Below are 12,062 nucleotides of genomic sequence, written 5' to 3'. Positions count from 1 at the left end.
CCCCGATGGAAACCCTTCGCTCTGGGCCTGTTAACGCCAGACGCCCCTAACAGAGCCAGACAGGACCACTTCTAACCAGTTTGATGCCAGGGCCTTTATAATGCCTTGTCATCGTGTCGCTGCTGTGGCCAAAGATTGATATCCACCATGGTGGAAAGGATATTTTTCACTCCATGTCATCCACACAGACAGACAGACACATGACCATCTGTAACGTTGGATGTTTCATTGTTTTTCGGGGGATGATTCAGAGTAGGGAGGGATGGTTTAAGGAGGGGGAAGGCAGACCACTGTAGACCAGTGTTAACCAGCCCGAGTGAATTGACAGGGAGGAATAAGGCGACACGTATAATCCACATCGCAGCCAACACACACGGAGCGCTGTGTGTCTTTGTGTGCAGCTATGTCTTTGTGCTTATGCACCAAAGAAAAATCTAATCAGAATGACTGAAGGAAGGTGATGACATAACTGTCAGGGGATACGAGTGTTGCTATTTGTCCGATCCAACACACACACACACACACACACACACAGAGCTTATCACCGTCATTGACCCACTGAGGCTCCCCGTCCCCATCCATCTGTTACTAGGCAACCATCACCTGGGTTACACTTGGCGATACCCAATGCCAACCCTCACATGTGGGCTGCCATGGCGACCCGCGCAGCAGAGCAAGGAGTGGAGCATCATAAGAGTTTGCACGACACATGCATGCACATGGGTGCACGTGCACGCTCATGTGTCTGGGCTCTTGGTTGTCACAAGGATTCAATATCTGACTGATGCAGCCATGTGTAAAGAAAGGGGACGGAAGAAAGAGCATTGAGGGGGCTGCCTTTGAAGAGTCAGTCAGTCAGTTGGGGGGGGGGGGGGGGGAAGAGAGAGAGAGAGAGAGAGAGAGAGAGAGAGAGAGAGAGAGAGAGAGAGAGAGAGAGAGAGAGAGAGAGAGAGAGAGAGAGAGAGAGAGAGAGAGAGAGAGAGAGAGAGAGAGAGAGAGAGAGAGAGAGAGAGAGAGAGAGAGAGACTGCCTTTGAAGGGCCAATCAGTCAGAGGGAGAGCGAGAGGGATGCAAGGCTGTTGAGTGACCCTATGAAGGCCTGAAAGGCCTTGGTTCAGTTCCTCCTTGTTTCATTCTCATTGGACATGACAGCAGAGCCAATAAAAAAAAAAGAGAGAGAGAGAGAGACCTCGGGCTGGACAGAGATAGAGAGCTAGAGCTGAAGAAGAGACATTTGACGGTCAATAATTAAACGTCTGGCTCAGAAGAAGAACAATGATAAAAGATGAATGATAAGGCAGAAGCATCGGGACGATGTGAGGGCGCCGAGACCACCGAGACAAACGGATCAGTTGCTGTGGGCAACAATGACAGAGCCCATCCACCTCGGGGCTTTAGGAACCTTCATGAACACCGATGGTCAGAGAGCCTCCATCGGAATAACCTCCCACGTTATCGGTTAGAGGCGACGTGGTCCGACACAGCTCCGCCGCCTTCAAACCCCCAGGTCTATCACCTCATTGGACGCAGTCGACGTCCAATCAGACTCCTCCCTAGGGATCTCCGTCAACGTGGGGGGTTTGGGGGGATAACTGACGCTATGAACCACATAACACAAGCGTATAGCGTATTGCACTCTCTCCTGACAGAGCCACCCTCATCATCATCACGCTGTCTGCTAATGGACATCAAATGAATTATTCACCAGAACAGATCATATCGTCACATTTATCCCCTAACGAGGCCCGTGGTGACACCTGGGCTGTTACCTTCATGAAACCCTTGACATGCTCCTCGTCCCGGAGGAAGTCCTTGTTTAGCCGGCTCCAGTGAGACACCAGCTGCAGTACCTTGCGCTTCCTGAAGAGGGCGTCCTTCCCTTCCTCCTGACCCCTGCAGCGCACACTGCTGTAGGTGAGACCAGTCAAGGAGGCAGCAGAGCAGTAGGTGGTTTGAAGAAGGGGAGTTGATGGGGGGGGGGGGGGGTGTGTGTGTGTGTGTGTGTGTGTGTGTGTGTGTGTGTGTGTGTGTGTGTGTGTGTGTGTGTGTGTGTGTGTGTGTGTGTGTGTGTGTGTGTGTGTGTGTGTGTGTGTGTGTGTGTGCGCATGTGTACGCGCATGTGTACGCTTACGTGCGTGCGTGTGTGTTGGGTGTGTGTTTGTGTATATATGTGCCACGTGTGTGTGTGTGCGCGTGCGTGCATTCGTGCGGGTGAGTGAGTGTGAGTGTGTGTGCGTGTGTGGATGTGTGCGTGTGTCTTTCTGTGTTTTCTGCATGGTTAAGGATATTGGCCAAGCAGCGCCTGGCAGAGGTCGCTGGTGGACATGAAGACCAGGTACGTCAGCAGGAAGTCATCCAGCAGCACCTCTGGAACACAGGAAGCCAAACACATGAAGGACAGCTGCAGTAGGTGGCTGATGTTGAGGCTTTTATCCAACGCGTCATTAACTGATTGAGGGCATCCATTCTTAGCATGGCAAATCATCAGTGGTTTTCTCAGATGTACACCAGCAAATTAATACAGAGAGATATTATTATATCATATATATAAGGGCGGCATTGGGTCAGGATGTTGAGAGGTTAACTGGCAATCGGGAGCTTGCTAGTTCAAGTGTCGAGGTGTCCCTGAGCCCCACTGCTCGGGTGTGTGTATGTGTATATGAATGGGTAGATGTTAGGAAATAATTGTAAAGTGGTATGAGTGGCCACCGGTTATAAGGGTGCACTCACACTAGGCCATCTGGCCGTGGCCGTGGCCGTTTTAGCACCTAACCGTGCTCAAATCTGAGTGTGGCCAGTCTGGCCGGGCCGGGCCAATTTGGCCACTTGGGAGAGGTGTGCTGCTACGGCACGGGGCGCTACGGTACAGATGCTAATGAGCCGACACGCGCACACGCACTGCTACGCAACCTGAGCTGGATGACGTATAGTCCATGTGACGACCATGGACATAATAAAGTCGACGAGCCTTCTTTCCCATTAAACGGTAAACATATTTCCAAATAAGCAACAGACTCAGCAAAGTGCGAACTGTGTTCTGTGTGTTGTTGTTGTCCATTGTTGTTAGAACTCTGACTGGCGGCAGACTTCATTATGGTCCATGCAGCGGACGCTTGGTGATGACGTGTTACTTACGACGTGATGACGTATGTTCAAGAGTCTACCGTGGCCAGGCCACAGTTGCGACGCCCAACGGCCACGGCCAGATGGCCAAGTGTGAGTGCAGGCCAGAGTACAATGGGGCCATTTGAGGTGTTAGGTGTGAAAACGGCCAACGGCCACGGCCAAATGGCCTAGTGTGAGTGCACCCTAAAAGCGCTGTATAAATGCGGTCCATTTATCATTTACCATATACAGGTCAATTAAGAGGCAGGTAGGGGTTGAGACTAGCCTGGCTATTACCAGACCAAGCCAATCATAGATTGCACGTTGGTCTGGGGAAGCTGCCGTCATTTTCTTCTGCACAAGAGGCGTGATCAAGGGGCCTAGTTCAACTGACTCTGTACGCGATTGGCTGCTTGCCGTCGCTTCCCTGTTGTCCTTGTGTTAAACCAGCCAATAACGCGCCATCCGAAAAGCCAGCTTGGTGATTGGCCCCCGCAAAAACATATCGGAAGCAGAAAGAAATGTATTGCTCCAGACACTTGTGCGGGGCGGACTCAATTCGCCAGAAGAATGGGCGGGGCTACCCAGGCTAGGTTGAGGCCTCTTGCTCAAGGAAACCTACAGGCAGTCACTGGGAATTTAACCCAGGACCTTTGGGTGGGGGAGGGGAACTAGCAACTACTGTGCTATCCTGGCCCTCCAATCACATTACATACAATTAATTAAACCGCCTTGACAAAACTGGGATCGAGAAATAGGCAAGAGAGTTAAAAAGGAATACCACAGCCGACCAATGAAATCACTGTGTTTCCCCATGTCGAACCAAGACTAATTTTACACACTTAAGATAGACATTAAGACCCTGCTCATCTCACTAGTTAAGAAAGTTGTACAAGAAGTACATGTTAATGAGCGTGAGAGTTGCCTTGCCCGTTGTCTGCCACTGTGTGTGTCTGCCACTGTGCGTGTTCGTGTGTAGGCGTCTTTGCTCAGCAGGTGGTCAATGGGTTAGAACCAAATATAAACAGCCCTGAGGCAGATGGGTAATGAGCCATTGTTAGTAGGGGGGGGAAACCCGGAGCAGTCACAATCCCACTTTTTATCTTTCTTTCTCCGGGAAAACATGAGACCCAAATATGGATCTCCTGGGCAGGGGATGCAAGGGGAATCAATTATACATGAGCGAGCAACGGCCCAGCCATCAATAATAGATTAACCATCTCCTCTTTAGTGAGGAGAAAACACTGCTTTTGCTCCCAAAGGCTGAGGGCCCGTGCTCACAACCCACTGGCCCCTTTGCTCACTGGCTCCCTGTCGCATACTATGCATCCTTCACTTCTCTGACTCTCATTCCCATTGTAATGCTTCAAGGCGCCCCCCTCTCCCTCCAGCTCCCTCTCTTGCTCTCTAATCAAGGGATAACTCGTTTTCTCTCCAACTCAACCTCCTCTCATTTCATTTTGACCCCCCACATCCTCGCCTTTTTGCCTGTTTTCTTCTTTTGCTCCTTCAGTTCTCCCCTCTGCTCTCCTTTCTCTTCTCACCTCCCCCCTCCCCTCTCCCTCCTTTCCTCCCTCTCCTCCTCTCTCTTCTCCTTTCCCCCCTCCCCTCTCCACACCCAACCTTCCTCCCCTCTCCTCTCCCAACCTCCCTCCACTCTCCACCCTCCCTCTCCCCTCCCATCCTTCCTCCTCTCTACACCCTCTTCCCTCTCCTCTCCTCTCCCTCTCGCCTCCCCTCTCTCTACCCTCCCCTCTCCTCCCCCCTCCCTTTTCATCTCTCCCTCCCTCCCCTCTCACCACCACCCTCTCCTCTCCCCTCCTCCCCTCCCCTCCCTCCCCTCTCCTCCTATCACCTCCTCCCTCTCCTCTCACCACCACCCTCTCCCCTCCTCTCCTCCCCTCCCTCCCCTCTCATCCCCTCCCTCTCCTCTCCCCTCTCTCCTCCCTCCCCTTTCCTCCTCCCTCCCTTTCCTCTCCCCTCACCTCCTCCCTCCCCTCTCCCCTCCCATCTCCTCTCCTCTGATCTTCTCACCTCCTCCCTCTCCTCCCCTTTCCCCTCTTCTCCTCCCTTCTAATCCCTCCCCTCTCATCTCCTCCCTCTCCATCATAATAAACATCCATTTTCATCTTCAACAGCTCGCCCTCTGTGTCCGCTAGTCGGGCGGCACGTACAAAGTCAGATGCGCTCACGTGTGTAACGTCTCTCTCTCTCTCTCTCTCTCTCTCTCTCTCTCTCTCTCTCTCTCTCTCTCTCTCTCTCTCTCTCTCTCTCTCTCTCTCTCTCTCTCTCTCTCTCTCTCTCTCTCTCTCTCTCTCTCTCTCTCTCTCTCTCTCTCTCTCTCTCTCTCTCTCTCTCTCTCTGATGAATAACACATAGTGGTGTGACCTTGGAGACTATACCGTTGTATCACTAGTGATATAGGGTTGAGAGAGTGCGAGAGGTACTCGGCTCATGGTGAGGTTACGGCGGCTGAACTAATCATAGTAATCAGCGGTGGGCTGGGTTTTGGTCCACTGTTGAGTGTTGGTAGCAGCGATGGAGAATAGGGGATATGTTGGATGAGGATGTTTAATCTCTCCATGGTCTCTCTCTCCCGCTCCTTATCCCTCTCTCTCTCTCTCGTTTTTCTTCCTGTTTAACATAAAGTACAGCTAACCCCCGGTAAAACGGCCGGCTGATTTACTACACATCCCTAGAGGGGCCGCACACACACACACACACACACACACACACACACACACACACACACACACACACACACACACACACACACACACACACACACACACACACACACACACACACACACACACAATTATTAATATGCAGACACGCTTAGAAGTGCAGACAACGGCGATCAAACTTGCAAACTCGCTTTATCCCGCGCTGTGATTTCATTTTCGTTCGTCGAGTGAGTAAGGAAGTGAGCCAACTGGCAGAACGCCTCCCGGTTAACCTGAGAACATTGAACTCATTGACAAAGCGGGGGGGGAGTGTAGCCCTGTTTGATGTAGGAGGTGCGGTCGTACCGTCGGGCAGGTCTGGGCAGCCCCAGGGAAGCCCCGTGCTCCTCATTAGAGGAACTTAAAGCTCTGAACGCCCCGCATGTTTTCCTGCCTGTCCCGACTAAACGCTCGCAGACCAGCACGCTCGCAGACCAGCACGCTCGCAGACCAGCGCGCACGCGCGCGCGCACACACACACACACACACACACAAAACACACACACACACACACACACACACACACACACACACACACACAAAACACACACACACACACACACACACACACACACACACACACACACACACACACACACACACACACACACACCTAGCTATTAGCTCTCGTCTGTGAGTAAATAATATATATGCATAAATGCAAATGTCCCACTATACACTCGCGTCAACCCTGCAGACACATGCAGGTACATGCACACACACATGCACACAGTTCAACATGGCCAGTGATGCTTTCGGTACAGAGCTTTTTGTGTAAGCCCAGTGTACACGGCAGGGGTGGGGGTGTGGGGGGGGGGGGTGAATGGAAGGAAACACGACGGCTCAGGGCTCTGCAGGAACACGAAGCGTTGCACTGGAGGAGACATTCCTGGGAGTCAGTGGATCAGCAGATCAGGGGATGCATGGTTCACAGATAGCTGTGGTCAACCATTAAGAGAGAGCGAGCGGCTTATCCCCCACATGACTTCACACACACACACACACACACACACACACCCTCCTCTCTCTCCATAGCCACTCAGACGAGGGGCATCAGGATGCAGGAATACTCTTTTCGGAAGAGCGTCCCGTTCATGGATGTGTGTTGGGAAAAACTGTTCAGACCATGGGCTTTGCAAATGTACACACAACCTACGTTTGTCTGTGTTACAAGTCTCAAAAGTGTTTATTATTTTTTGTGTTAGTGTTTTTACGAGCGAGAGTGACAGAGACACAGAGAGCGAGAGGGAGAGAGAGAGAGATCAATGTGATAGTGGTGTGTGTGTCACTCACCGCTGTCCCGGCTCTCGGGCGCTCCTCGCTCCTCATCCAGCCGCAGGTCGCTCAGCAGGTGCTCCAGGATCTTCAGGGGCGTCCCGGACACCACTACATACCTGCAGGGTGAAGCACCGCCACAGCACTCGTCAGCCACAGGCCAACCACCGCCACCGCCGCCAACGCCAACACCGCAGTCGCTCCTGCCCTCTCCCCCAAAATCGTCCACTTCCTCCTCGTCGATGAAGCGCAGGTAGGGGACGTCGAAGGTGGGCAACACTGAAGAACCGTCGATACCCCCTTCCTCCCCATCATAATCATTATCATCAGCCTCAGTGCCATCACTGTCATCGTCATCGTCGTCATCGTCGCCGATGTGATCCACCGCCTCCGCCTCGGCGAGCGTGGCGGGCCGGGTGCTCTGCTTCATGACGCTTTACTACCGGATGGCTGCTACCCCCCTTCTCCAACACCCCCCGCGGGGCCCGAGCCCAGTGCTCCCCCCCCACCCACCACCACCTCCACATCTACAACCCAATGTTAACCCAGTTGAGGTAGGGCCGTCGCGTCTGTCAGGTCGCCTCCGGCACAGCTAAAGGTCTTACTCCGTGACAGCGCCGAACGCAGCGAGAGAACTGGCTGTTCCTGACGATATAACACATCCACACACACGCAAACATCCTCCTTAACTTCCTTGTCAGTGACACTCCCTCTATGGTGCTCGGGGCACAGCAGCACACAAAAACAAACCCGCCCAAACACACACACATACACACACAAATACACAAATAACACATGGACATGCCTCTTTAAAGGAAATGTGCAGAACACATCCCTGGTCTGTGTGCAGGGGCACGTGTGCTAGAATACACTGAATAATCATTTAAGCACACACTGGAAACCTTTTAACCAGCATGGCCAACAGCAGGGCTGGCATCTTGGTTTCTGCTGGGAAACAAGAAAACGATTCTCCCTCTTCACTCGACCGCAGCCCAGAGCCGGGCGCTAAAGCGTACATTGTCTTCTTGCAAATTATCTCTCTCTCTCTTCCACGCTCTCTCTCTCTTTCTCCCTCTCTCTCAGATACACTGAAACACACAAACAACAAGGCATACACACACACGCATACATTCAACTGAAAACACACGCATCGGCACAATCACGACGTGACAGGATAATTTATGCTTTTCTGGTTTTGCGTGTGTGTGATAGTATGATAAGGGAGTGTGTGTATGTGAGGGTGTATGTGTGTGAGTGAATAGTTGTGTGGTGGGGCTGGAGAGAGGGAGGGAGAGAGACAATTGGCAGACTGGAGGCGCTAGGCGGGCTCACCTCCTGTCACCGTCCTCCTCCCTGGCCCCGCCCCCTGAAGAGGTGGGAGAGGGGCGGTCAGACGGGGACGTAACCGTTGACGATACCCTCTGCAGCACCAGGACGTCCCGCCCCCTCTCCTTCAGACACACCCTCCCCACCGCCTCCTGAGAGAGAGACAGAGAGACGGAGAGACGAAGAGACACAGACACAGAGAGAACGTTTCGTTAAAGATCTCCCATTATTCTACTTTTCTGGTCATCATTTCTTATTAGTGACTCCTATAGAGCATCCTGACACGAATCACAGCACAAAAAACTATGTTCATTTTCGGGAAACTGCATTCTCTGTCAACACTCGGCTTTGTCCTCCTCCGCCCCCTCTCCCCCCTCCTGCCAACCCCACTCCGTTGCAGGGGCGATTCTAGGGAGTGTGGGGGCCCTAGGCAGAGGATTGTTGACGGGGGGGGGGGGTATGGAGCGATTGTTGACGGGGGGGGGGGGGGTATGGAGCGATTGTTGACGGGGGGGGGGGGTATGGAGCGATTTTTTTTTTTTTTTTTTTTTTTTTTTGGCTCTAGGGGGCCCCCTAGTAGTGGCCCGGGGCCCCAAGCAATTGCGGGGCCCCAGGCAATTGCCTGGTATGCCTAATGGGATGCAGCGCCTCTGCTCCGTTGTGATTGGTTACCTTCCGGAAGAGCATGTTGCAGCATTACCATACATGGAAAATCTGGATTGTTCTACGTAGATAAATCCCGGAAATTTGAACAAGTGAATGGCGACCGGTGTCCCTAGTGTTTAGCGCTCTGCACAGCCACCCCAGACGGTCAGCAGGGTATACATCTAAATGCATGTATGCCATTATATGACACTTTGGTATGGTTAAACATGACTATAAATCATTTTAACAACGTTTATAGGTCATAAAAGTCAAAAAAGTATAATGGGTGCTCTTTAAGGGTCCGACCGAAGTTCCTGTTTTTGCTAGGATATTTCTTTTAGGATGCAAAACATTCCGAAATCTGATATTATCTGTGAATATATGTATATATATACAGCCTCTATATATTTATTTAACTTTTATTCAGAAAATAATTAACACGTTTTAAGTACCCTGCTCCTAACAACACAATCAAATATATTCATAAGAAATCAAAAATGTTAAATACTAAATAAACTTAAATGAATTGGTTTGAACAGATTCAACAATTAACTAGTGTTTAGCGCTCAGCACAGCCACCCCAGACGCTCACCAGGCCGGGTATACGTCTAAATGCATGTACGTCATTATTTGAGACTTTAGTATGGTTAAAGATGACTATAAATCATTATAACAACGTTTATAGGTCATAATAGTCGAAAAAGCATAATAGGTGCTCTTTAATTGACAAACATACTAAGAAACACCTCAACAGTCAGGCATCGGCAAAGGACAAGAAGGGTGATTTCGAGGGGCAGGTATACTTCCGACCAACACCAAAACAACAACTTAATGGTGCATCCGATCATTATAATTACTCCTAACCACAGGACTCAACAATATCATTACTAGTATCCAGAGGGCGGTATCCTGCACGCTAATGCCCCACGTGCAGTAGAGCCTACTGCTGGCTGAGCACAGTGACGGAAAGCTCTGTGCCGTTGGGTGTGTCAGCGTATGAGCTTTGAGAGGAACACAAACACCAGATTTTGAATGCATAGGAATGCAGTTAGACTATCACATACGAAAGGGAATGCATGGACCAGATCCAGCTTGCACACACACACAGACGAGTTGAATGGAGAAAGGGCAGAACGGAGTAAGAAAGGATTAATGCACAGACAGAGAGGACACACACACACACAGAGACGGGGAGATAGAAACAGAGAAGGCTAGAGCGATCAGATGATGAAAGAGGAATCCCATCAGAGAAGAGATGAAGAGATCTATTTTGTGCACCTGCTACTCCCGCCACCCTCCCCCCCCTGAACCGTCAGTCACTGACTGCATACCATAAACAGGAAGCTCATCACCTTGAAGACAGGCCTACACATCTGAGCACACACAAAAATATAAATTTTGATGTGTGAAGGACTATAACAACATAATTGCAGGAAATTAATTGAGGAATAGCACGCTCAATTGAAAACAAAGCAACCAACAGTTATTTTCAGCCACATTTTTATAAACTGGAATCTGGGATACCAGTGGGACATGAGAATGAGCCTTGGGCAAGCAAAGACCAACACTGTGTGTGTAAACATGCTCTGATGACTCATAGTGTGGTGTCCTGTGCAGGTGTTCAATTCAGGTGAATCCTTCGTCTCTAGCCATAAGGCCTTTGGTTGGTGTGGGTGTGTATAGTAAGAGGTTGGAGTTATGTCAGGGATTCGCCGAATTAAAATCACTATTTATTTTAATTTTTTTTACTCCAATGACAGTAGGTCCCGACTGATATATCGGTTAGCCAATCATATTGGCTGATATTTGGGTTCCAAAGATCTATTAGTATTGGTGGAAATGGGCTAAAAGGCTGATAGTCTCCTTAAATAGCCCATACTAAACCAAGTCATCTACAGGCGGTAGTCCTGCCCTACCCTGTTCCTTCACAGCGCCACCATCTCGGCTACAGTTTGGAGAGGGGGATTGTGGCGATGCAGACATTTAGCCTAGTTGATGTTGAGGATTTTTACCACTACAATTCTGAAACAGTTTGGGCAAAACACGTTTTATTTGAATACCGCTTCAAAAAGAAAAACGACCCAATCACAAGTAAGGGCTGTGTGGAGGAAATCAGGGGTCAATAGAGCCAATCTCGGTCCGGGTACGACTCTGTTAAGGTAGAGCTTCAATGTTAAGAGGGCCACACACCAGAAGAGCGACCGAGCGCCGTGAATGACAGCTTTGTACGGTAGTAAGGACAACACACAGCCTCATATTAGATTTTAGGTGTTGTTCTGTGACTTAATGAGTGGTAATGGATAAAGGTTCAGCGCTGGAGGTTACTGCAGAGCTGTATGGCAGCACTGGTGTGAGCGCTCTCAATGGACACACCACCCACTAAAGTCCCAATCAAGACCAATGGCTTTCAACGTTTGGGAGTACTTCAAATGACATTAAAGGTGGTTTGTATCATTTCCAGCTAAGCCTACATCGGTGGACTGCTGTGGTCGGACAGAGCCCAATCTAAAACTAAATGAAGGTACAAGTATTCTCGTCCCTCCCCAAAGTCAGTCGAAAAGCAATCCTCTCTTTGAGTCCTCCTCACATAAGACTTTGCTACCGCTTCTCAAAATCCAGGGATTTGAACCATCTCATTATCTTAATCCCAAAAGTGTATCAAATCCCTATGAAAAGTCTAAGGAAAACTCCTCGCGTATAACACTCCAAGTACGTCATCCTCGATCCGACAAGATTGTCGCTTCAGAACCAGTTGGAACAAAAGGAGTATTCCTGATGAGCCCCATATCGTGGTGGCAGCCACGTGGCCGCTGCCTCAATGCCTCTACCTGTGATGGGGTTGGGGCACACTGTGTTGCACTAGGTTGGGCGGTGTGTTCTCCAGCAGGTGGAAAACGCACTCAACATCAGTCGCAGCTTTAAACTTTCAGGCTTTTTTGGCCTGTTCTTCAAATGCTGTGAAGTAGAAAGGATTTCAAATTCCGA

General features: G+C 50.4%; 1 protein-coding gene across 1 annotated transcript in view; it reads right to left on the bottom strand.

Moving 5' to 3' along the window:
- rapgef5a (Rap guanine nucleotide exchange factor (GEF) 5a) overlaps window positions 1-12,062 on the bottom strand; it is a 44,334-nt gene that overhangs the window by 11,754 nt on the left and 20,518 nt on the right. The window contains exons 10-13 of the mRNA XM_030347275.1: window positions 8,439-8,584; window positions 7,125-7,225; window positions 2,289-2,367; window positions 1,770-1,914 (exon numbers count right to left, since the gene is read on the bottom strand). Coding sequence (XP_030203135.1) covers window positions 1,770-1,914; window positions 2,289-2,367; window positions 7,125-7,225; window positions 8,439-8,584 — 471 coding nt within the window. The remainder of the gene's footprint in view (window positions 1-1,769; window positions 1,915-2,288; window positions 2,368-7,124; window positions 7,226-8,438; window positions 8,585-12,062) is intronic.

Source organism: Gadus morhua, chromosome 22, assembly GCF_902167405.1.
Source record: "Gadus morhua chromosome 22, gadMor3.0, whole genome shotgun sequence".
Taxonomy (NCBI): domain Eukaryota; kingdom Metazoa; phylum Chordata; class Actinopteri; order Gadiformes; family Gadidae; genus Gadus; species Gadus morhua.
Note: the sequence above shows the minus strand (reverse complement) of the source record. Positions and strands in the feature narration are given on the sequence as shown.